Genomic DNA, 24,227 nt, shown 5'->3' on the forward strand with positions numbered 1-24,227 from the left:
AATTACCTGAAACCCATCTGGTTTTGGAGGCAGCAGCCAGGTCTACCACAGCAGGACAGCATCCAGGCTCTAACACCCAAATCCAGTGCAACACAGGGCAAGGTGGGCCACCTCCCCACCCTTGCCAGGATGTGCAACCCAAACTTCCCCAGGGCAACAGCCCAGCTCCAAGCTGCAGCACTCACACAGCAAGGCAGCCTCCCTGCTGAGAACAGAAAAGGCAGGGTGGGTGGATACACAGCAGCTGAGGGGTTAAAAAGCAGCTCTGTGCCTTGCTGCCATCTGCTCTCATCCCCTTTTCAGTCTGCTCTGCCCTCTCCACCTCCCTGCTCTGCTTGCAGAGCCAGAGGCAGCAACACAAGGGCTCTTCCACTGCTGGGCTAATTAGACACCAGCATACATTCAGCTCCTGTAAACACAGCTCAGGTGAATAATGGATTTGCTCCAAATTGCAAAGAGGCAGCTATTTGTGAGCACTCCCAGCTCTATGGAAACCCTGGACTTCAAGTGTTACCATGGGCAAATAATAGAAAAGATCCCCCAACAGAGGTGGGAGCTGGAGCTGCTCAGCCAGACACCGCAGAACAGACCTGCTCTGCAGCTCTGGGTGCAAGGATGGCAGAGCCCAGCCCTGCCACTGTCACTCCAGGGCAGGCAGGACAGCAGCACTTTTCTCAGTCGATGCCTGTGGGTTAAATGAAGAGAAGGGACTTGGCTGCTTGCAGGAAAGAGATGTGTCAGGTTTAGGATGACAAGAGACAAAAGTAGGGGCGTGAGGGGGAAGCAGGTGCTTTGTGGAAATCAGCATGGGAGCACTTCTACACAGGCTCTGCCTCAGGTCAGTGAGGAGCCACAGTGACTCAGGACACCATGGAGCTCCCTCTGGTTCATGCTGCCCCATCATGGCACCAGCCTGCCTCACACAGAACAGAGAAACACTACTGATCCTGTGGGGTAAAACATCCCTGGTATGTAACTAGAACACAGGTCAGCCAGGCACCACCATGCCACAGGATCCTGAATTAAGGAACAGTCAGGAGTAACGAGGTGAAAATCCTTTAGGATCCCACACAACTTAGCAGGCAGCACCATTCAGAGCTTTACAGAGTCCTGCCCTAAAGAGAAGGGCAACATACCAGAACAAACCCATGTTATAGGTGCAGCTTTGGTTTTGGGGCACTTTCTTGTTTGGTTGGTTTTGGTCTTTAACACACTTGCCACATGTGCTGCACATCAAAGCATCAGCATTTAAACCCAGGCCTGAAGAGACACGAACCTAAGGGTCTGCACTGCAGCCTTTGCTCTGGATCCCTGGAAGAAGGCAAAGGCAGCCAGGAGGTAGTGTTCCCATGGGTTTATAAATCTGATAAATACAAGTTTAACAGCCTGCCCACCACAATAGGGCAGGGGAGAAGGAAAGGGAGTCCCAAAGGTTGCTGAGGGAGTGCTGACTTGTACTTGGCAGCTGGAAAGTACACAGCAGCTGGAGATTTATGCCGATGTGTCAAACAGCTTCTCAATCATATCCCCGACCTGGTCGACCTGGTATTTGATGTACTTCTCAGGGTTCTTGGTGAAGGGCACATTGCTGTATCTGCAAAGGAAGACAATCCCTGAGTGACAGGGGGTTGAACACACAGCACAGACACCCACCGGCCCCTCCTCTGATACAAATCAGCTCCACTCCAACACATGAATCTGACAGGAAATCTTGGAGGGAGCAAGTTCATCTGGACACAACTGGTCTCCTGAATTTTACATGAATAGCACAGGGTGGCTCAGAGCTTTGTGCTAGCTAGAACATCTGCACTCACTCTGACAGCAGACATTCACAACTAGCAGAATTCAGCCTGGGGATGTTCTAGCGCACAAGGTAGAGAAGGTAAGTCAAGACAGCAGGGAAATGCCTCAGCTCAGGCTGCCCTAGTCTCCCAAGGCCTCAGTAAATCCACAGAAGAGAGGACAGTGTTGCAAGAGATCGTCACCTGTTCAAGAAGGCACCGTAGGTCTCTTTGACTATGGTTTTCTGTGCCCGGCGGATTTTGTCCCGTTGCTCCATGTCCGGGATCGCCCACGCCTTCTGGATCTTACACAGCTCCTCCAGCCCGTCATTGAACCCCTGCCCAAAGCAAAACCCTGTGAACGCCTGGCCTGCAATCACACCTCTGTACTGAGCCTGATCTTCCCCCTCCACACTGCTCACCACCGACAGACGGGTCTCCTGCTCAGTTAAATGTTTGTTCTGTCTGTCCCAACCAACCAGAGGCTGTTCTTACGCCACCTAACACCTCCTTACCTTAAAGCGCTCCTTTATCATCTGCCTCTCCTTATCCTTGAGCTGCAACAAGGAGGGAAAGGATTTTATTTCATTTCCAGAAATAAATTTCCAACATCAGCATCTGGCAGTGTAAGAAACATCCTATCTACTCTGCTTGAATTCCCTCACCTAAAGCTGGGAGGAGAGAAAGCTGCAGTGAGCAGTGCACCCTGCATTCAGCAACTGGCTTTCATATGAAATAGGTTTAACAAGGGTAATTTTCATCCAGGACAGATATAAAAATAGACTTCTTTATGCTCCCAGTCCCTTCTAAAGGAAGGTGTCAGGGTTTTGTGAAGCCAAAATAGAAGCATCTGCTTACATGAAAAATATAAGAATGGAAGGAGAGATAAAGAGACTTGTGTGAATCTGGGGCAGGGGAGATGAGAAGGCAGTGCTGCTCTCCACCTTGTTCCAGCCACAGTATTCACTCTGCACAGCAGTACTGGCATGAAAGAGAAAGAAAGTTTGGGACATGACAAGAGAGATGTTTCTGTGAGTTTCTATAATCTCAAAACCATCCTTATCCATCCTCTCACCTTCACTCCTGGTTGAAAGATGGGCAGGTTTCTCTCCAAGATATAATCCGTCACCTTCAACCAGCTGCACGTGAAAAGAGACAGGAAGGAGGCAATGAGGAGTTACTCATGTCCCATCAGAACATCATGTCTTCACCCACGACCCAAAGGCCACCCCAGACAATACACACCCAAAAACTATCCACAGCGACCCCATCCCAAGCTAAATTAACTAATTTGAAACCAAAATCCTTGGCTTTGGTTTTAGATGAATTTCTTGTTTAGGCCAGGCTCTCCCACTGCTCCAGCAGCACAGGCTCCCAAGGAGCTCTCAGACTGACAGAACTAAGGGCAGGGCAGAGGCTGTCACCTGACCTGCGCTGGTAGGTCTGGATCTGCTGTTCAATGAGCTCCCGGTAGGACCTCTCAGCCGTCTTCTGTGTCACAGCTACCAACTGGATCAGCTCAGACCTGAGAGAACAGAAATCCTGAAGAAGCATGTGAGCCAGCTGCTGGCAGGGTGCTAACATTTCAAGCCCCTATCAACCAGTATTTTTCTGCCCTTGACAACACAAGAGACCTTGAAAGCACAAACTGGGAGACATAAGCGACTCCAAGTTACTTTCTAAAGCCATGCCCTCAGTCTTCCCAAGATCAAAGGTTTCTCTACAACCTCATCTCTGATGCTTTTATCTTTCACCCTTGTGCAATGTGATGCTTGGAATAGCACAAGGCTTTTAAAAGGCCAATTTCAAGAACAGAAGAAAGAGCAGAGACAAAACAGGTCAGCAAGTAAATGCACTCAACGCAGAGCTCTGCTCCAAAACTGTGCTTGCAGTCAGCCTGGACTTCAGGGAGATGTACCAGTCACACACTTACTTTTCCAGAGATTTCAGAATGTAGTTGTAGTTGTTGTGCAGAAAAATGGCACTCAAAGCTGGGTCTTCATAAACCTTGGATTTACTAAGAAGGTTAAGCTGCAAGTTGCCCAGCACTTTGCCTTAAAGAGGGAAAAACAGAGAACAAAAGGTTTTGCACCAAAGCCTCTCATTACTGGCAATCCTAACCAAGCACTCTGCACTGTCACTGTGAGCCCAGGGCAAAGCAAACAGCACAGCCCCAACTGCATGTACAGACAAGGGTACAGTCCTGTCCAGCCAGCAATCCTACATGTTTTACACAGGTCTTTCCTCATCATGTCACAAAAACCTCTCTGCAAACTAGTGCCTTTGTTGAAACTGGCAATACAGTTGCATTCTGTGTTCAGGATAAGTTCAGGATCAGCATGGTCAGACACAGCCTGACCATGATGCCAGCACTGATGTCAAAGCAGCTGAAGGAGCTGATCCCTGTTGTAACAGACCATCACAAGTCAGTACTGTGAACTCACTTTACTGTTAAACACAGATGGAGACTGTACAGACCTCCCCCTTTGGCAGCTGGGAGCCTCTGTAGGCTGAGAGTGGTCCAAGGCACCTGATGACAAAAGCTCTGCAGCACAGCTCACTGCTGCACCGTGCTTTGTCCTGGCTAAATACAACAGCCTGAAACTCCCAGTTCAGCCCTTTTTTTCTATTCCTCCCATCAGACTCCAGCTCAAACATGGAAAGATCACAGGGAGTAAGAGACACAGCCCATACTCTTCAACCAAGGACAAAGTAAGCAAAGAGCAGCTGATGGGGAAGGAACAGGAAGGTGTGCAGAGTACTCACAGATGTATGTGCTTAGCAGCCGCCTGCTGAACTCTGAACTGTAGCTACTGGCTGAAGAGCTGGTCTCTGGAAAAAAAAACAACAAGTCTTAGGCCAGTTAACATGCCACAGGGAAGGGGCAGTATGTGTGGCCAGCCTGCCACTACTCAAACATGCCTCGTCCCTGTTGCTATGGAATTAGTGCAGAGCTCCTGTCAACAGTGACATTAGCTCCCTGATTCAGTGCTGACTGTCAGCAGCTTATCCAGGGTGAGGGTGGAAGAGCTCTGCACCCTTCAATCCTTGTATCTGCATCAAGTGCTGAGCACCCCAGCAGGAATCTCCCCTTTGCTTCCTAGTGCTCAGAGAACATCCACTTGATCAGAAATAGAGTCATTAAGCACACCCTCCCCATCCTTCCCCCACCACCTGAAAAGGGTTTGTAAGCACTAGAAATTGCCAGCCAGAGAACAAACAAGCTGGAGCTGTTAACAGCAGGCACACAACAGTTATTGAAACAAGCAGAAGGGCTCTGGAAAGTTTCAGCCATCCCCATGGTTGCTGATAGGGCCTGCTTGGCTCTGTACTAGGGACTGTGCCAGCATGGGAGCTTGCCCTTACAAGCAATGACTCTGGGCTCACACATGTTCCTCTCTCTATGCACAGAAGGTGGCTTTCTGCCCTCAAGGGTTTGTGGGCACGGGTCCCATGGGACACGTGGGGTGGCTATTTCCTCCTCCCCCCACCAGAGAGTTTGGCAGGCAGGCTGAGCTCTGGTGGTCTGAGTTCAGAAGCACACCATGGGAAAGGCCTCGAGGCTCCTGTTGCTGGGAGCTGGACAATAAGGAGCTGAGAGCACAAGGGATGAAGCATGATACCAGCTGGGCCAATGTGCTACCCGTGCCAAAGGGTTTCAGTGCCATCAGAGTGTCTTTCACCTGTTCCAGCTCATGTGGCATCCCCTCATTGTCTGCTGGTGACAAGCCCTCCCTACTCTCTCCAGCCCACTGGCAAGAGTTACTTACCCTCCCCTTCTTCCCTTTTCAATTATTTTATTTACCAGTTCTGGAGGATAAAGAATTAACATACATCACCAGGGTCCAAGGCAATATGAACAGGTACGTGTGGGTAAGTCTGCTTACCTCTGGGATCTAAAGGAATATTGTATGTGTCCCCAAGAACTACAAAGATTAGGCAGAGCAGAGAAAAAAAGGGGAGGGAGGAGAGAGAAAAAGAAATGCAAAGTGCAAAAAGACAGGTTAGAGACCACCATCCCTTTGAGAACAAAGCAGATATTAACACAGAGCAGCCACAGACAGCTACACAGGAGAGCAGGCAGGGGTCCCCCAGAGACCACAAACTGGATGGGGATCACAGAGGAAAGGCAGAGTCTAACCCCTTCCCCTGCCAGAGACACTGTTTATACAGTCACTGGTTGTATTTAGCAAGATACCTCATTCCAAATCAGTTCAAACCCACTTTCAAGGCAAAGGAAAGCTTCCCCTCATGCCAGGAGCAGTTCACTGGTCCTTGAAATAAACTGTATGGCCCATATAACCTTCCCAGGAACCTGAGCAAAGCCATCCCACCCTGACTCTCCCCCATAGCATCCCTGCATGGCAACACAGGGCCCTGTTGAGCCATTCAGTGGGCAAGAGCAAGGGACTGACATCACTGCATTTGCATGATCAACTTTTGCTACCACTCAGAAACAACTTGTGTGCATCTCCCACTGTCTGGGATCACTGTGGGAGTTACCTAACCCAACCTGCAGACACCCACACCTTCACTAGCAACTGGAAGCTGTCAGTAGAGAGGCACCCTTGGGGGCAAGTCACCATCCCAAAGCAAATACCTGTTTGCAGAAGCATCTTCCCCCTTAAAATCCACTGATGGAATGAGCCCTGATCTGGTGATGCATGCTCTACGGTGCTGTCAGGTCCATGGCTGGACAGGGACGACAGCCTGACCAACATTCAGTAACCAGGGTCACTCAAAACAAGAGCTGCTCTGCCCCACGTGGGTGCCCTGTCTTGAGCCAGGCACAGGTTTTGGAGTGACAGAGCTGTTGCTGCATGAGAACAGCACTACTGGCAGAGCAGTAACACCTGAAAGAGGACAGTGCCCAAGGGCAGACTGCAGGCAGGACAGGATTTACTGTACTCATATTGTGGGTTCTCTCATGCAGGGCTCTGAGGTGCTACAGCCCGTTACCAGAGCTGTGACAGTGACACTGACTTCCAGCTTTAATAACTGAACAGACTGCAAAGAGGCATTTGTCTCAAGCTGTCTTTACACAGCAGGATTCCTCTATACCTGATGGGACAACAAGCCACAATTAAAAAGGAAATGGCTCCTGTGTCATTGATATGATCACATTTTGCTTATGACTAATACAAAAATTAAAAAGGCCTATGCTACTTTTTCAATCAGCTCCTGTGACAGATCTCTGTGGCAACAGGTCAAGACTTTGAAACACCAGTGCTGATTATCACCATCAGGAAAGGACACAGGAAACAGATGGTTTCTCCAACAAGGAGAAAGAGTCAAGGTCTGGGAGGCTCTGAGCACGCTGAGCTTGCAAGTGGAGAGGGCACAAGGCAGTGACCAGAGGAGACGTGGCAAGCAGTGGAGACATCCTATCTCGAGTTAATTTTGAAGCAGCAGATTTTTTTCCAAGCAGGAATTGCAGATAGAAGTCTGAAGGCAGCTATAAGGCTCCCTTCCCCTGTTCCTAACGGACTCCCTAACCCTCTCCAAACACCTGTCAGTGGCCTGTGTGTCCTTGAGTCCCTGCACCCCCAGAATCTCCAGCTGTCCCCCTCTCAAGCCTGCTCTACTCTGACCTATCAGAAAGCATGAGGTCTACCAAGGTTGAAGGCTGCTGCTCTGCACAGAACCAAGAACCATGTTCCAGCTGATAAGCAGCAGCATCCTATTACATGAGGCAGCAGTCCTCAGCTTATGATTTACACACTTCTTTCTGGAACTAGTCTCTTTAGCATCCTGGAGAGCAGAGCTAAATCTTGGCTCTCTGTTAGGGCATGTGGCACACAAGTAGCTCAGGGGTCCAAGCCTGGCCATGGCTAGATGCTGAGGAGAATATTCTTGCTGTTCCTGCTATACTCTGACCAGAGGATGAGGCAGAGAAATGCGACAATTCATCAACACAGAGCCCAGCTACAGCTAACGCAACTGGACCAACCATCCTCACTCAGTACAGCCACAGAGGACCAGTCCAGAATAAGATCTGAAGCTAAATGGTTAAGACATCCTTTCTTGATACCACAACAATCCAAAGAGTACCTGAAAGAAGCAAGTGTGGAAGGCCAGCAGGAAAACTCTCTGCATCCCCTGGAGTTCTCCAGATAACCAATTATGTGGTCATGGCAGATTGGAGGACAAGACAAACCACACACAGGGTGAAGGAGGAGGAGGACAAGCTCAAAGTGCATGTTGAGATTTGATCTTTTTAGGGAAGAGGTCCAGACAATCTGAGGAAGGAACTGCATGCCCAAACAAGCTCCATGCATGTACCTTGCGATGCCAACATGGCACCTGCCGTCTCCTGGAAATCCAACAATTGCTGTAGGAAAAGGATGGCCTGGAAGCAAGGGAGGGACATTATCAGCAACTGACATTGCACTTCCTGTGCTCTGCTATGAAGGATCATGAAGGACTGCTTGCCCTCAGACACTTAAAAGCCTCCAAGAAACAAACCACTGCACTCCTTTGAGCTGCTGGGTCTCACCCGCACAGACACAGCATGGCTGAGCAAGGGTAATTAGCTGATCTCACCATGGAAGCTGGTTAATTGTCCTTCCCATATACAAGACAACTTAACAAATTTCCCAATTGCTTTTTCAAAAAAATTTCTTCAGAGACTGTTTTAGACAAAGGAGGGTTCAAAATCATCACCACATACATTGCTGGTGAGTTCATGAACTGTCCCGTCTTTTGGCATGTTATATTCCTTGTCCGGATCGTTCTAAGAAGGGAAGAGAGAGACACAAGGGAAACATGTAAGGGAACTGAAGGCATCTACGACACAACTGCTGTGGCAAGTGAGCTTTAGGCTTGTTTATCGAGCCTCTCCTCCTCAGACCTGACTCTCACAGCGCCATCTCCTGGTGCTCAGAAGCCACAGCTCCTGCACATCCCAGAAGCTCAGGACCACCGGTGTTTGTTCAGTGTGTGACCATGAAAAGTGCAGCTCACCTCGCAGGCATTGCATCCACCAAGCCCACCTTACACAGGGACAGTTACCCGAGTCCTCCAAACGTTTTCAAACCAACAACTTTCCTAAGTATGATTAAATTCTGACTTGGCACCTGGAAGCTCATACCATTATCTGTAGCTAAAGATCTTAGGCAGAAGCCTCCTGGATCTGACATCAGCACCCAGCATTTGGTATTTGCAGCTGACCATCCAAAGCGATCCAGGAAGCACAGCCCTGCTGACTCTGAAACCATGTAGCCTTAGGGAAAGCAGAAAAACTGCTCAGGAAACCTTTCTTCCATGTCTGCTGATTTTGCTAGAGAGAACACTGAGGAGAATCCTACCTTAATGTTGTCTGCAAATTCTTCAAGTGCCTTTGCACCAGTGGTCTCCATGGAAGTGATCAGCCCTGGCAGCTTGTTCTTAGTGCCTGCTGCAGTTCCCTGGAATAGTCCCACAACAGGTCAGAGAAGGAAAACAATCAGCATCTGAACTTTCATTCAGCACCCACCCAACCTGATGGTCTACCCCTACATCTCATTCACAATTCCCCATGTGCCATGAGGATATTTACAGCACCATCAACAACATGTGAAACCCTGCATTCTTCAGTCAGCAAGGAAGAGAAGATGTTGTGATCCTACAGTCACCAGGACTTGCTACTTCTCATGTTTCCTCTCACAGTACCCCATACAGAAGCTTGGTGCATCAGTCACCAGCTGGAAGCAGATGGAGAAGAGCCCTCCTAAACCTGGATGCCCTATCTGATACCTGAGGAACACTGTGGCACGGTCCAAACAGGCTCTTCTCAGAGTACTCGACCTTCCAGATGTCAATGAGCACAATCTAAACTAAGTTCAACAGTACCAGAGATGGAACACCTCAGGGGCCATGTATACAGCAGAATAATGTAGACAGTCCAGCACAAGGTCAGAACTGCTGTGATCCGTGTCACTTCTAGTCCGTGCTGGAGGACAGAAGCTGCATGACTTTGAACAAAGACACTGTGATCACCCTTTCAAAACGTTTTCCAGGCAAACCAAGCCACAGGACCCTCTCAAATTCCATCATGCTTACCTGCAAGACCTGGTCAAATTCTGGCTTCATCTGCTTGAGATGCTTAAGGATGGGGAAGATGGTGAGCACAGCCGAGTAGTCGTGTCGGATGATGGCTTTCCGGGCAGCTGACACAATGTTATCCCCCTCCATGATCAAGTTATCTAACGACTCCTGCAACAAAGCCAGACAGTCAGAAGGAAGCAACATACTTTTGCCCAGGCAGCACAAGGGTTTCCATGCCAGATACTTGTTAAAGATGTCAATTTAGTTGATGGATCAATGAGCAACTCTGAACACATCTTCCCCAGGGTCTGGGCTGGCCCTGGTTCCCTACACGGGTCCTGGAGGACAACCCTGGCAGCGGTGGTGCTCTTGGGCACCCACACCAGGTGGTGGAACCCCCATCCTCTCAACAAAGAGGAAGGGAATAAAACTTTGTGTGTATCCTTTACAAAAGATGTCAAGCAGAGAGGTTCAACTGACCTGGATGAGAGAATCAAAGGTCTTCTTCTGGTGGTGCTCTGGGACGATTTCTGTCAGGAGCTGGTACTCACTCTGGGCCAGTTTGACAAAGGCACTGACGCAGTGAATGTACGCATCGATCTCGATGTCGAAGACGTCATCCCTCCCTGTAAGGGCAAGATGGCTTTAAGGGGAAAACAAAACTCACACTGAGCTTCCAGCAGCTCTGCTCACTCCAAGGCCTTGGTTCACACAAGGAGCACAAGGTTCTTCTGGAAAAGGCAGTTCTGGCTTTGCACTCATCCTTGAGAACAAGAATCACCTTCTCTGCCAAACCTGCCCCCTGGGCTCGTGCATGGGAAGCTATGCATACCCTGCAGGTAGTCACCTGCACTTCAGGGAATGGGCACATCAGGACACCAGATCTTTCCAGCCTCATGATAGAAGGCAAGTTTGGAACTCTTCTGGGATACAGGCTAAATTTAATCAAGGGCTTGAACACAGAGTACTAAACTCAGGAAGACCTGAGGTGAATTATTCAACATCTCTGCTTGCATTTTTAGACTTCATCTCCATCCATCTCACAGATGATGAGCTGCCATTTTGCATCAACATTTCTGGGAAATCAAGGCTGTCCTGGAAGCCAGCCTCTTCCCACAGGCAGAAGCAGAAGATAACAAACAGGCAGATGAACATTTAAATCCTATGAAGCAGGAATATCAGCACAGGTAGGTGAGCTACCTGCCACACAATGCTGTAGACAAATGTAAACGTTTGAGTCCTAGCATACAAATGTCTCAAAGATCCAGCAAAGAACCTGCATGGTAGGCATGAGAGGTGCTGGTATGACACAAGGGCTCAACACCAGCTGGACGTGTCAGTAGGACAGACACAGGCAGACAGACTCAGACCATCCTGCATTACTCAGACCCCTGTAGTAACCACTACAGGACAGCAAGACTACACAGAGAGGCCTTTTCTAAGCTACTTCTCTCCTCCCAGAAACATCTGCAACTTTTGTTGGAAAAAGGACCAATTCTTCCCTGCCCTGACAGGTCCCTCAGGTTGATCTTTTAAAACTTAAGGTCAGCAGGGGACACTCAAACATGATGCAGTTTTCCAGGCTGCCTATGGTGGAGGGCAGCCCACGTCTTGTATGCTGCATGTTGCACACTTCCCTGTTTGCTTCACCCAACAAGCCAGTATCTACCTATAGATAAGGGCCCTTCAAGCACGGTGGCCACCAGTCTTTGGCTGGACTAAGTTGGGATTCCCTGTTTGAGGGCTTGGGGCATGTAGGATTAGTAGGAGTGAATTCTACTGAGAAGAGCCAGAGCTTCTTAGCCAGAGAAGGCCCATGCTCCAGGACTGCCCACGTAGATGAACAGCCACTGGCTACAGAACTACTGTGAAACATGCTGAAAAGAAGGGATGTTAGCCAGCTTGTTATGAAGTCACAACATGGTACTTACCAGCAGCCGGCCCATGCTTGTCGCTCAGGGTATCGGAAAGGTGTTTAACTCGTAAATCATGCTCATGACCTAGTGAGATGTCAGCCGGCACAAACAGAAGGCGCAATTTATCCAGGGTGGTTACAGCAGGGATGCTCACACTGGCTGGAAGCTGCTTCAAGCCTGGCTTATCTGATCTGGTGGACACTGTTTTTTTTTCCCTACACAGTCCCAGGAATGCTACCTGACCAAATCCCTTTGTTGGGCTATGTAGCACTAGCAACCCTTTGAAACCTGATGAGAAGTGTGAGTTAAGTCATTTGCTGGACCACAGGTGTCCCTGCAATCTCCTGCCATAAGCTCTGAATAGGACAGCAGGCATCAGAAGTCCAATTTATGCCCACAAGCATTACAAATCCAAACTCAGAGCCAATCTCCTGCTCAGCACTGAGAATTTTTTCTCCCCTAAGTGAGTGATGTTAGTCACCACCTCGGTTTTAGTAGACTACAGTGTAGGTGCTGAAGAGATCTACTCTGGATTCATACACAGCAGGATGCAGAAAGGTCTCACAGATACACTGAAGCAAGTGACCTCTTATCCTTTATTTGGTAAGACTTCTATGAGCAGAAGAGATCAGAATACCGAAGATGGTCACTTAGGTAGGTCTCCACAGAGGAGGTGTTCAGGCACGATGCACTGAGCTGGCTGTGGTTTAACACTTCTGCATCAGGTTTGGAAAGGTCACTAGGAAACTGGATATATCAAAGTCCAGGCAAAAAGAAAAACAGAAACACCACAAGCAGACATTACCAGAGCAGAGCTTCCATTAGCCAGATGACTATGGTGGGTCAACTACTTGAAGGTGACATTCCTCTCCACCTGTACTCATGTTTATGGAGACTTTGAAATTCAGACAGTGAACTAAGAAAACCAGTTTTGTTTTCCCAAAGACAGCTGTACCTATCCAATGCTGTCCACCAAGCACCGGGCTAATGGAAGTCCCACCTGGAAAAGCAAGACTGATACACAGAGAAACTCAAGGGTGAAGTAGCTAGAGCTGTGATTACCTTCCATAGGAATGAGGTTAGAGGCCCCCTTTTTCCCATCTAGACCATGCTGAGAGTACTGTTTCAGAAGGTTCTGAGCCTTACGGATCGTGCCTGTCACCAGAGCCAGAGAGAAGAGACAAGAAGACCTAGAAAATGAGTGAAAGGAAACAAACCCAGAACACCAGCCCTCCACCAGCAAGTCACCTGGGCCCAGCAAGAGGATGCTGGGCACCAATGAGCATGCTCAGTACAGGAACGTGACCCCCAAGCTCATGTCCCAGTGTGCAGGTACAATGGCACTTCCAGGCTTTTTCCCTGCTTAGGGAAGGGGTGGGGGAATTCCAGTCAGGGAGGGCTCAAATCAGTTTGGTGAGGTGGCACTGCTGGGTGAGACAACACAGTCATAGAAGGGAAGCAACAAAACACCCTTCCTTGTAGTGAGTTTATTTAAGGGGGTCTCTGCATCCAAACATACAAGGTTTGTTGTTTCCCCTCAGCTGTGGAAGCAGGGCTCTGCAGTGCAGACAATCCCTGATCAGCAGCATGTTGCCTGGTCCCCAGAGCCACCATGGCAGCTGGTGGGTTAGAGCTGCAGAAGAAGGTGTCTTTCTGAGGGACATGTTCTGAGCATGCTCAGCAGTAGACCCATCAGGAGCCCCACAGCCAAGCCAAGGAATGATCTCTGGTATTACAGGGGGCAATCAAAGGGTGACAACCTCTGTCAAGAGAGTAATTGCAAGGAGCAATTCCCATCACAGGAATCACACAATAATGGATGCTGCCCACCCATGTCTAACTCGCATTAAGTCACCCAAATCCCCAAGACACTCCCTCTTCTAAGGAACTGCAAATCAACTAAAACCATGGGAAAAAAAAATAACAGTGGGTTAAAAGATTTATACTCAACACACACAAAAACCAGACAGAACTGAACAAAAGTCAATGCTGGATATACAGCTAGAAAGCACAAAACAAAGCATTAATGAGACAACTGAAGACTAAGCACTGTTTCCACATTAAAAGGTTAGTTGTCATGCAGCAAGCTACAATTATCATGAGCACATGGACACCCTCTCACAGCAGAGCTTTGCTGTTGCCTGCACGACAGGGAACAGAAAGTTTTGGGAAGGTAGAAGGAGTTTCTATAGGAGACCCAGATGAAAGAGAACTGGGCTGAGTAAGTGAAGAAGGATCCAATGCTGCTGCCAAAATTAAGCACTGTTCTTCTGCTTTAAAGTAATAAATCCTTCCAACATGCAGGAAATCTCTACTTCCACCAGTAACTGAGCCACAGTGCAGCCTGGGAATTAATGTTGGCTGCCCAAATGCTGAGCACCACTATCCCGAGGGGAAACCCAAGTACATGCTGCTGCAGAACAGCATCCTGGGGTGCAGGACAGCATCCTGGGGTGCAGGACAGCATCCTGGGGTGCAGGACAGCATCCTGGGGTGCAGGACAGCTTTATCCCACAAAGGGATGAAGAGGAACACAAACGTCAGCCCCCCAGATAGTGCATGGGGAAGAGCAAGGAGCAAGAAGCTCCCACCAAATTGCTGAGCTGTCTTAACCTGGTACACTTACTAAGTAACAGAAGCCAGTTCCTAAACTGTAAAGCTTCAGAGCCAACACTAACAGTTCAGAGTGTTCTCAACCACTCAGTAGAGGGGAAAAAAAATTATATCCATATGCCACTTTTTTCTATCAGGAAACATCTTCCCTCTAGACCCATAGCAGGGAGGTAGGAAGACCTGCACCCTTCCTGTGCCAATACATTTGCTCCTGGCTTCTGCCATATGATCAAATGAGGGGGCTATGCTAAACTCCCAAGCTTCCTGATCCTCTTCACACCCAACAATTCCACTTAGCTACTTTCAGAAACCTTAAGAGCTTGGGCATAACAGCAAGTTCCCCTGAGCAAGCAGGGCTGCAGCAAGCTCTGGAGCCACACACTAAGTTCTTCCTTACTGCTGTTGCCATGGCCTAGCTAGTGCAGAGCAGCTCAACCCAGGTACTAATTCTTTCACCTTTCCCACTTTCAAGCATCAAGGGGTAGGAAAAAAAAAAGAAAAAAAAAGAAAAAAAAAAGAATAAAAATGATGGTAAATTGGTGTGAAAACCAAGGAGACAGTTGTGGCTGTTGTCAACAGGATCTCACTTCACAGGCATGCCATGCATGTCTCCACGGCCCACCCTGACAGTTGCTTCTCAGATGAGAGCTGAAACAATTCTGCTGCATTTTATTTGCATAAGCACAATTACCTGTGTTTACACTGACACACATGGAGTGTTCATGGGCATCACTTCAGTGCTGCTGTACCCCTCTTACTTAGCAATCATAATTAGACTTTAATGGCTTCTAGTGGAAGCCAAACGCTTTTGTTCTGTGATTGTTTTTCCCTATTAGGCAGCTCACAAACCAGATGGGATGGTGCTCCAGCTGCTAATGAAAACATCACATTCAAGCCAGGCAGCGATCACTATAGGAAATGGGAAGAATATTCTGCCACACAAAGACTCTGCAGCCTGCCTTGAGGTAGCACCTCATCACTAGGTAAACTGGAACAATAAGTAAACTGGAACAGGGCTCCCCTACAGCTTGAAAAGGGCCCCAAAAAACCCCAAAGGTCAAAAAGCATCTGCATCTTTTGCTCCTGTGGCCCAATTGTTAAATAAAGTGGGTCTTGGGCAGAGTTTTCCAATTCTATACCATTCTTCTGTTCTCTTGCATCAGACAGTTTTCCAACCAAGTAGAAGGACAATACATCTTCTTTTCTTAAGCACCAGTTGCAGGAATCTACAAAACTGACTCAAACTCTCTGGCTTTTACTTGTAGGCAGCCAGGCTGGGTGCTCCTACCAGCATTTTCCAGCCTTAGCCTTCACCAGCACTGCTGAGCTTCTGAGCTACCTGCTGCTCTCAAGCCAAGAGAAGAGCACCAGGTCTACAGGCATCACAAAGAAGCAATCACCTTCATATTTTATGTGCATTTGTGAATCTGACTACACCTGGCTTCCAGAGGAAGGTACAGGGAACACCAACAAATCACACAGTAACAGAGATAAAGTCCCTCTGAAACAATACATGGATATGCGGCTTGTTCTCCAAAATCCACTATAGTACTGGGGGAAAAGGGGGCTGTTTCTGCCCCTGTTACTCTGTCCCTAATACCTCACCTTCCCTTTAGCTGTAGCTTCTCTTGTGCTCTGCTTTGTGGGTAAAGAGGTTACAGCACATCAGATTTAGTTTGTTATTCATCCCTCGCAGCAGGTTAAAGTGTGCGTTGGGGCGTGCACTGGGATATTCTTCCTTAAGGACTAAGGAAATCAGGTCATTTGTTGGAACAGTAAGAAAACCCCTTGTCTGACTTGACTTACTGAAGCAACAGGAGAGAAATAAATCTTCTTTGTCCATAACTGAACAAAGGCTAAAATCAGGGGAATCAAACACCACCAGATGAATACTGCTACAAAGAGGGTCACTGTGCCAGTGTGGAGAGGGTGTTAGGGCTCCACCTCATGAGCTGTCCTTGAAAGCTGATAGAACTGCAGAAAAAGAGATGGGGAATCTCTGCTTAAATACTATTTTCCCCCTACTTAATTTCACTTTGGTACAATCTAGTAGCCAGAAGAGATGGCCAGTATATGAGAGTTAACCATCCCTGTCCTTCAAGAGCTGCAGTCTGGTTGTCTGCTTTGTTCACAGGAGACTAAGGACAAATTAGGAACTATTTTTTCTTGGGATTAACAATACCCCAATGGATGATCTGAAACGCTCCTTCCTCCACGTACTGTCAGCTCTGTAAGTGCATTCAGACTGTGCTCTGTGCCTCCTACCTGGCTCATCTCACAAACACCAATTAAACTGGGCAAAAAGAGGCAACAGATCTCCTGGGTAATCCACAGGTGGGACATTCATCATTACAAGTAATTTCAGATGCCCAAATGCATCCATTTTGTAGGAGCTGAGTTTGTAACGAACAAAAGCTTGTGCTCTTAAATGTCTGGCCTCCTTTCTGTGCTCTCTACGTGAGCATCCAAGATCTAGGACTCATTATTGAGCTCAAAAAAATTTAATCTTAATGATTTAAAAGCTACCTATGAAAAAAACCCTCCTCAATCTCTATTTACCTATAGCCAGGCCTCCCCCAAACCTTGCTGACTTGATGGTAATCAAAATCCAGGGATTTTTTCAGTGTTAGGTGAGAACAGAGACATGTGGACCAAATGTGAAGCATCAGCAACTTGAGTTCCCTGTGGTTCAACTACAGATCCCCTTCTGGCACCTTCCCAGTAGAGCTACTGAACCACATGAAGCCAATTTTTACCTATTACAATCTTGCAGTAGGGCAAGAGCTGCTGTTCAGGAGCTGAAGGCTCCATCATGCCTGCCATCATGCTTAGGAGCAATTTTAAACATAGCTAATTCTCCTTTGCAGGAGGATATTGTCCTCTACAGGTGTCCCAACACAGGGAGTAAATTCTTCTGCAAGTAACTACCTGTGAAACTCCAAAGAAAAGTCAAGTGCAAGGTGAGACATTTCTTTGTCAGGTGGTTCTCTGCTGACAGGGAAAAATCCACTGAAGTGCACAGACTGACTGCATTCACCAACTGCAACTCACATATCAGCTCTCAGGAACAGCTCCAGGGCACAGCAGTGATGGCACAGATTGTTTTGAAAAAGACCAGAGGGGTGACCTCTGGATGTCAAAGCCTCCCCCAGACAGTCCCCCCCTCTCCAAATATCCCAGGCACACCCTCTGCTTTAGCAAGAGGCCCAGCAAAGCCTCTCCACGCACAGAAGTAAAGAGAGTGAGCACGAGGGCCAGCACACGCACACATAGACACACATTACCTGGGATGAGGACTGCATTCACATCAGGATTATAAAAATAAACACAACACAATTAAAATGGGTAATATTTTTTCCTCCCTCTGCCCATCCCATCCATTCCCAGTCCCTACCCACAGTTTTACTATGTTCCAGGACCCAGCAAGAGTTATTTGGACAACACAAGAAAAAAAAATACTGGGGTGGGGGAGTATTTAGCCCACAGAAAAATGATTATTTTTCATCATTATTATAGAGGAGACAACAAAGTGCTGTGACACACAGAAGGACAACATCGGTGTGCTGCTGTGGGAGGCAGCTGCTAGTTTTTGCTGGCCCTCCTCCAGGCCATGCTCCCACTAGATGGCACGTTTCAGAGACAGGAACTCCAGCTCTGTGCTCCTGATGCAGGTGAGTGACCAGCCTCACCAGCTGCAGAAAATGCAGCAAAACTTCATTGTGAAGAGAGGTGGGATAACCCACCAGCCACATTCAGACCTCTTCCAGAGACAGACCGAGGCAAAACAGCTTTAACAGCCCTTCCCAAATTGAGACAACTTTGGATCTTGTTTCCACAGGCATCTACTCAGTCCCCATCTAGACTCCTGGCAAGTTCTTGGTTTCCTAGCATAATAATCACTTATTCATAACTAATGATGAATGTGATGTGTTTTATTAGATCTGAGTTTGCTATTAGGATGTCACACAGGCTATATTCCATATTCCAAGGCTGAGGACAAGTGTTCTCAGATAATCTTCTTTTAGAGCCCTCTTGGGTGTCTTTTTACTTATCTCCTTTGTTAAGGCCTTTTCTCTCCCTGTATACAGGACCTCTCTGCTCCCTTCACACTGCCCAGAGAACAGACCCGATGATTTGATAAACAAAGTGTCTGTAACCTCAGTGCTGAATCCAGGGCAAAGAGGAGCTGTATCTCTCCAAAATCCCACCCCTGCTCCTGTCCTAAAGATACATTTTGGACACAGAGGCTGTCTCAGCAATGAGAAGACCTGCACATATGTGTTGGCTACCCAAGTGAGAGGGGACACAGTCCAGGGATGCACTGCTTTAGGCACTCACCCGGTCTCTTGATGGGCTTTTTGGTGGGGGTGTCCTTCCTTTTGTTCTGAATGGCAGGAGAATAGGGCACCCCTGTGGAGGAGCTGTTCTTACGGAAATGGTCTTTCAGGCCCTTGATGGAGCGGTCAAGTTGGACAGAGCGGATTTGGAAGTAAACAGTCATGAAATCTAAGGAGACAAGGTAGAAATAAGATTATCAGCAAACAGGGAACACTATATGGCAAAAGAAACATTTTCCTGAACCACCCTGTGCCCCTGAGGGGACTGACGAGCTTTGCTGTGAGACCCCAAGTGTTTTTCCCCTCCCAGGGCTTCTCCTGTTTTCTTCAAGACTTCTCCCTTCCCCTATAGTATTCATTCCAGCCATCCCACCACACACATTCACTCTGTGCACTGCCACCAAGTGCACATCAGTCATGGAGCTGATGGAAGGCACTTCTGCAAAACATTGCCAATGCAAATGCTCAGTTTCTAGCAGCAGAGACTTTATACACTTCTTGGGATCCAGGGCACTCAGGAACCAAATGAGGTTAAGCATTTGAAAGCAGAACACAAACTGGCTAACAAAGTATGCTATGCATGCTTGAGTTGCCTTTGATCACAGAAAAATTCTTAAGAAGCTTTTAAAGTTGTTCCTCATACTTAGTGAGCAGAGTAATCCCCAGTCAGAATTAAATCATTGAGGTGGGAGTGATTCAAGTAGCTCTATGTATGTAAGAGTACAGGGTTCCTGTAACAAGACTACTAAGTTGTTAATTCAATTCAATTTTGAAGCTGCAGAACAGGAACGATGAGAGACATGTACTGACTGAAGAAAGTCTGTGCTTTCCCTCTTGCCCTTGGTCACATTTAACAGAAAACATTCTGTTTATAAATAGTTCCTAGATGGGAATAAGTGACCAGTGCCCTGCACATTTACAATACCTCAGCTCCATCAGAAAGCACCACAACTGAGGCGAGTGAAGTGGATTTCTGCCATAGGACAGACTATCCATTAAGATAATCTGTGCTTTATTTACAGATTTTGCTCTCATCATCTCAACCAGCAGATCATTCTGTTCACCTGACAAACCACACTAAAACCACTGTAAAACCACAACCCCCACCCAAAGGCAGAATCTTAAATAGGTGACTGAACTGCTTACCTGAAAGGTGCCACTAAAGAGAGCCTCTGGCTTGCTTGCACTGCATGGTTTATTAGCCTCAGCAGCACCTGGGCAGAGGCTCCGTGCCTGGAGACGTGTGATCTACAAGCCAAGCTGTGCAGCACCACACACAACCCTCAACACCCTATCTGTGCTCTCAACCACAAGTGGGAAGCAGGTGGAGAGCACCTGCCTGACACAGAGCTACAAGGGAAGCACAGGCAGCACTACTACCAACCTTGGTTCCTGCCGTTTTCCACCAGCCAGCCGGAAATGCGGATGATGTCGTGCAGGACGCTCTCCGGGAGGTGCTCCAGAGACATCTCCTCCTGCGGCTCCATCTCCTCGTCCCCGCTGATCAGGTCCAGGATGAGGACTGGGGGGACTGGCTTCGTGTGGCGTGTCATCAAGCTGCGGAACTCTGACTCCAGGGACTCCTTGCCCCTCTCAAAGAGGGATTTCTGGCACAGGAGGACCAGCACAAGGCTTCTGCAATCGCTCACTCACGGGTATTTCTGCACAACATACTTTCTGCAGCGTTTCTAACCACTGCCAAGCACCACGTGCTTCCAAGTCCAACAACGAGTGTAACTAAGAGACTTTTACAGTGAATTAAATAAGAAAACACTTGGGAGTTCCTCAGTTTTCAAGTGGGATTTAAACAGATCTCCCATTCTGCTCAAGCAGTTGAAGAGCTGACAAGAGCTCAGGAGGAGGTTCAATCAACTCCACCACACACACAAGACACTTTCAGAAGTCCCACTGGCACAAGGAAAGCACAACACCACAAGCAAAATCACTGCTGAGTGCAGACTGAAACAGAACCCAAACACCTTCTTCAGCACACAGCAAACCCCCTCAGCCTCTCACAGCAAGAGGGCAAGTGGCAGGGCTATGTCTGTCCCCCTCTCACCCACACCAGGTTCCAGACTCACAACCTACCACACGATTCAGCTCTGGGCTGTCTGGATTGTTGTCCTGGAAGTATTCCACCGCCTTCTGGATTTTGTCCATGCAATTCAGGTATTCCTCAAGCCTCCCAGTGGGGCTGAAAATAGAAGCAAAAATAAGAAGTAGTTCCCCAAGAAACAAAGAAAGAAGAAAACAAGAAAAGCACCAGATCAATTTCAGGATAAAATTAAGGAAAGTGTCAATTCTCTTTTCTTCAACTAGGAGGAGATCATGGGATTCCCTTTTGCCTACACTCAATGCCACAACAGAACACCCAATCCATGCAGGACCTGCAGAAGTACTAATGACTGTGCAGCACAGACTCTCAGCCTTGCCTTCCTCTCCCAGTCAAGCCATGATGGGCAGGAAGAGGAAGCTGCGCACCCCACCCCAGAGAAAGCTGAACACTGGTGCCAGAACAGTTCTGAGTCATCCTGGATGCAGCAACAGGGCAGGAAAGAATCTTTAGGGAAAGGGCAGAGGAAAGAAGAGACACCAGTGCAAAGTCTGAGCAGCCTTTGCCTTCCAGGGATTACTAAAGGTTGTGTCAGGGAGCTTTCCAGTGGACTGGTGGTGGGAAGGAGTGTGGGAAGGGTACAAGGAACACTACAATGAGTGCGTGGAGTCAGCTTCTACTTCTGTCTGAGAAGACCAACAGGATGAAGCTACCCAGCAAGGTCTAGGTCCTGAACTCACCCTTCCTTTATGATCTTCTCCGTATCCTTAGCCACATGGTAGTAGCTGATGACGTGATCCAAGCAGGACAGGGTCTTCTCCACATTCTCCTGCAAGCGCTGCAGGTTCTCTGTCTGTTTATGGACAGGGATGATGGAGTTCTCCAGCTTCATCAAACGGCTTTCAAAGGAGGAGAGGATAGAAACCTACATGCCGAGAGAGAAACAGAGATGCAAGGACATCCTTCCACATGGATCCACACAGTAGGGTAGTAGTTAGAGCAGGTCCTAGCTTCTCTTTCTGGGCTCTGCTACCCCTTAGGTGGGCTGTTTCATACCTCTATGCCCACCCTTCTATTAATAATCCCAGAACAGATCACCTGCTATACAGAGAGGGGCCAAGCCTGGATTAAATGTTTGTAAGTGTGAAAACAAACTTCCAAGGCAGTATTAAGAAGGAAAAATATTTGACAGCCCATAGGAACTGTCTGGAGGTGCTCTCAGTAAAAAGAGCAACAAAGGTGTAAACCAGCAGCCACTTTGCTCCATCTCACTCCAACCCAAACATGAGATGCACAACATGAAGGAACAGAACCACTACAGCATGAAACTTCTTTCCCATCCTGGTTTTTAGGAGTGACTGCAACACTGTTCCTGAAAAGTGGAAAACATTAGCAAGCTCACAGAGGGTGCCTGAACATCATCACATTTTCTGGGCCAAAAGGTGTTTCAAGATTCACTCCTGTGTTACGTTTTCTACTCTTCTCTGGTGGTGCCACTGTGATTTTCTTAAAGTGCTGAGCCCAAAACTGGACACTAGCTGAGGGCTTAAAAGCTATTAAAGCACCATAATTACTCTCTACCTCTTAAATGGAGCACTCTCAAAATAAACTCAAAACAAGACCTGCCTTCATGAAGCAATAACACGATGCTGTTGCACAGACTAGACTGGGGTCTATTAATACCTCTTCCCAAGAGAGAGGGCAGGCTTTAAAGAGACAAGGCCACTGACTGGCTTATTTGAACCCTTCATCTCTCCAGGTAAAAAAAAATGCTTAGGATTGAAACATTCATCAGTTTTCCATTTTGCCCAGCCACTGAAATGTAAAACACAGATGCAGGACAAGTGGTTTATTACTCTGCAGTCCTCAGTTGGGCACAGTGACAGCCTCAAAAGCAGATCCTCCTCAGAAAAAGGAAACCAGGAGCAACATCATGAATAAACTTCAAGGACCTCTTACCATGTTCTTTGTGAGTTGGTCACTCTTCTCAAGGCTTTCTTTGATAAAGGACAGAGTTTCTTCTTCCTGCCAGTAGGATGAAAAAATAGTCTCCAGTTCTGAACACTAAGCATTTAATGGGCTAAACGTTACAAGTAGTTTTTTTTACAAGTCCTGGTAAACACTGCAGCAAACCGTGTTTGGTCTGAAGTTGAGGTCATATACCACCTCTCAATACAAATCAGAGCAATTGACCCAAGGTGCAAAACACATAACATATAACATGGGAGGCTTTTAGGGATTAGTCATTTCCATACAATACCCCATGCCTTACCACGCTGAAGTCACAGTATAATATAAAATTCACACCTTTACACAGAGGCACACTGACTCAGACCACACACTTCCCCATGGCAGTGCAACACAGGTGATGCACAGGCACCATCCAAACCCCATACACAGCCATGAACTCAAGCAGCCAATACAAAACAACCACCAAGGGCTGTTTTCAAGCCACTGAAGCCCAGAGCTAGGGAAGGAATTGCAGCCTGCAAGGGCTGGCCTCACAGCCTGCATCTGAGGACCTGAAGGGAGAGCCCCCAGAAGCTACCAGACCCTGAAAGGAGAGTCTCAGGCCCGAAATGGGGCGCAGAGACATCCCATGACTCTGAACACCTGGCACCCGAGGCCCTGACGGGAGCCTGGGGATGCTGCCAGTCCCAGAGAGGGGTAACCGGGCCCTTAAGGGATTCCAAGCCTCTCCCAGGCCGGGCGGGGAACCTTCAGGCCAGCTCCCAGCCTATCTCCCAGGCAACTCACTGGGACTGCGGGCCCAGGAGCAGGCCCCGGGCAGGTCCCGCAGCCGACCCGTAGCCCAGCCCCACCTGCTTGAGCTTGTCCTCGATCTCCCGCCTGCGGGCCGACACCTCCTCAGTGGGAATCATCCCGCCGCTCGACCCAGTCCCCCTGCACACACCCGCTTCCGCCCCCCGTCACTGCCGCGGCGCCATCTTAGGCGCGGCAAGACACACTGAGCATGCGCGGCACGGCCAACCACCATCTTAAGAGTGGCTGCCGGCCCACTAGGGTGCCGGCAAGGTGCGCATGCGCAGTCGTTCCAGCGCGGAATAGACATACGCGCACTACCCGTCCTAACGGCCAGTTTGGGAGTGGCGGGCAGGTGCTGCCGCCATGTTGGGAGTGGCGTGTCTCCCCCTTTGCTGGCAGGGCAGGGCTGGCTCCCTAAGGCTGCCATCCCCACTATGGCCTGCCCGAGCCGAACCCTTCAAGCCCAATATCAGCGCTGTCTCCACATGACGTGGGGTCTGGGAGGGATGGGGTGAAAGCCACTCAGCTGCTGCCCTGCCAGGCTGCTGAGGTGGGCAGGCCTGCTCTGCCCCACGCCTGGGGGGAGAGGAACAAGCTGTCGAGGAAGATTACAGGGTGCCAGGGAAATCAAATTATAGAAATATAAATTGTAGATACATAGGCATTTGCAGGAGTGCAGAGCGCTCTCTGCCCCTGTCCTGCATCCATTGTCCAGAAAGAAAGGCTGCCACCACAG

General features: G+C 48.4%; 1 protein-coding gene across 2 annotated transcripts; it reads right to left on the bottom strand.

Moving 5' to 3' along the window:
* Positions 1 to 1,339: 1,339 nt before the first annotated feature.
* On the bottom strand, positions 1,340 to 23,609 carry EXOC7 (exocyst complex component 7). Of its 2 annotated transcripts, XM_084273695.1 has the most exons (21): positions 23,548 to 23,609; positions 22,685 to 22,750; positions 21,466 to 21,650; positions 20,761 to 20,866; positions 20,057 to 20,279; positions 18,674 to 18,841; positions 17,620 to 17,631; positions 12,785 to 12,877; positions 11,738 to 11,806; positions 10,287 to 10,432; positions 9,822 to 9,974; positions 9,089 to 9,187; positions 8,452 to 8,514; positions 8,064 to 8,130; positions 4,548 to 4,613; positions 3,715 to 3,835; positions 3,211 to 3,306; positions 2,857 to 2,920; positions 2,297 to 2,338; positions 1,986 to 2,119; positions 1,340 to 1,594 (listed from the first exon to the last, which is right to left on the bottom strand). In XM_084273695.1, exons 1-21 carry the CDS (start codon positions 23,605 to 23,607, stop codon positions 1,492 to 1,494), a joined length of 2,136 nt encoding a protein of 711 aa, XP_084129821.1. In that variant the 5' UTR covers positions 23,608 to 23,609; the 3' UTR covers positions 1,340 to 1,491. The 2 variants fall into 2 exon arrangements, with proteins under 2 accessions (XP_084129821.1, XP_084129822.1); XM_084273696.1 differs by lacking the exon at positions 11,738 to 11,806.
* Positions 23,610 to 24,227: the final 618 nt, after the last annotated feature.

Source organism: Gallinula chloropus (assembly GCF_964237585.1).
Source record: "Gallinula chloropus genome assembly, chromosome: 20".
Classification (NCBI taxonomy): domain Eukaryota; kingdom Metazoa; phylum Chordata; class Aves; order Gruiformes; family Rallidae; genus Gallinula; species Gallinula chloropus.

Excerpts from the sequence above, each read along its gene's own strand:
- EXOC7 (XM_084273695.1), bottom strand. The coding sequence starts at position 23,607 with ATGATTCCCACTGAGGAGGTGTCGGCCCGCAGGCGGGAGATCGAGGAC. Across the intron at positions 4,614-8,063 it reads TGCCATGTTGGCATCGCAAG|AGACCAGCTCTTCAGCCAGT; the intron begins GTACATGCATGG and ends TTTTTTTTCCAG. Across the intron at positions 2,339-2,856 it reads TCTTTCAACCAGGAGTGAAG|CTCAAGGATAAGGAGAGGCA; the intron begins GTGAGAGGATGG and ends TCCTTGTTGCAG.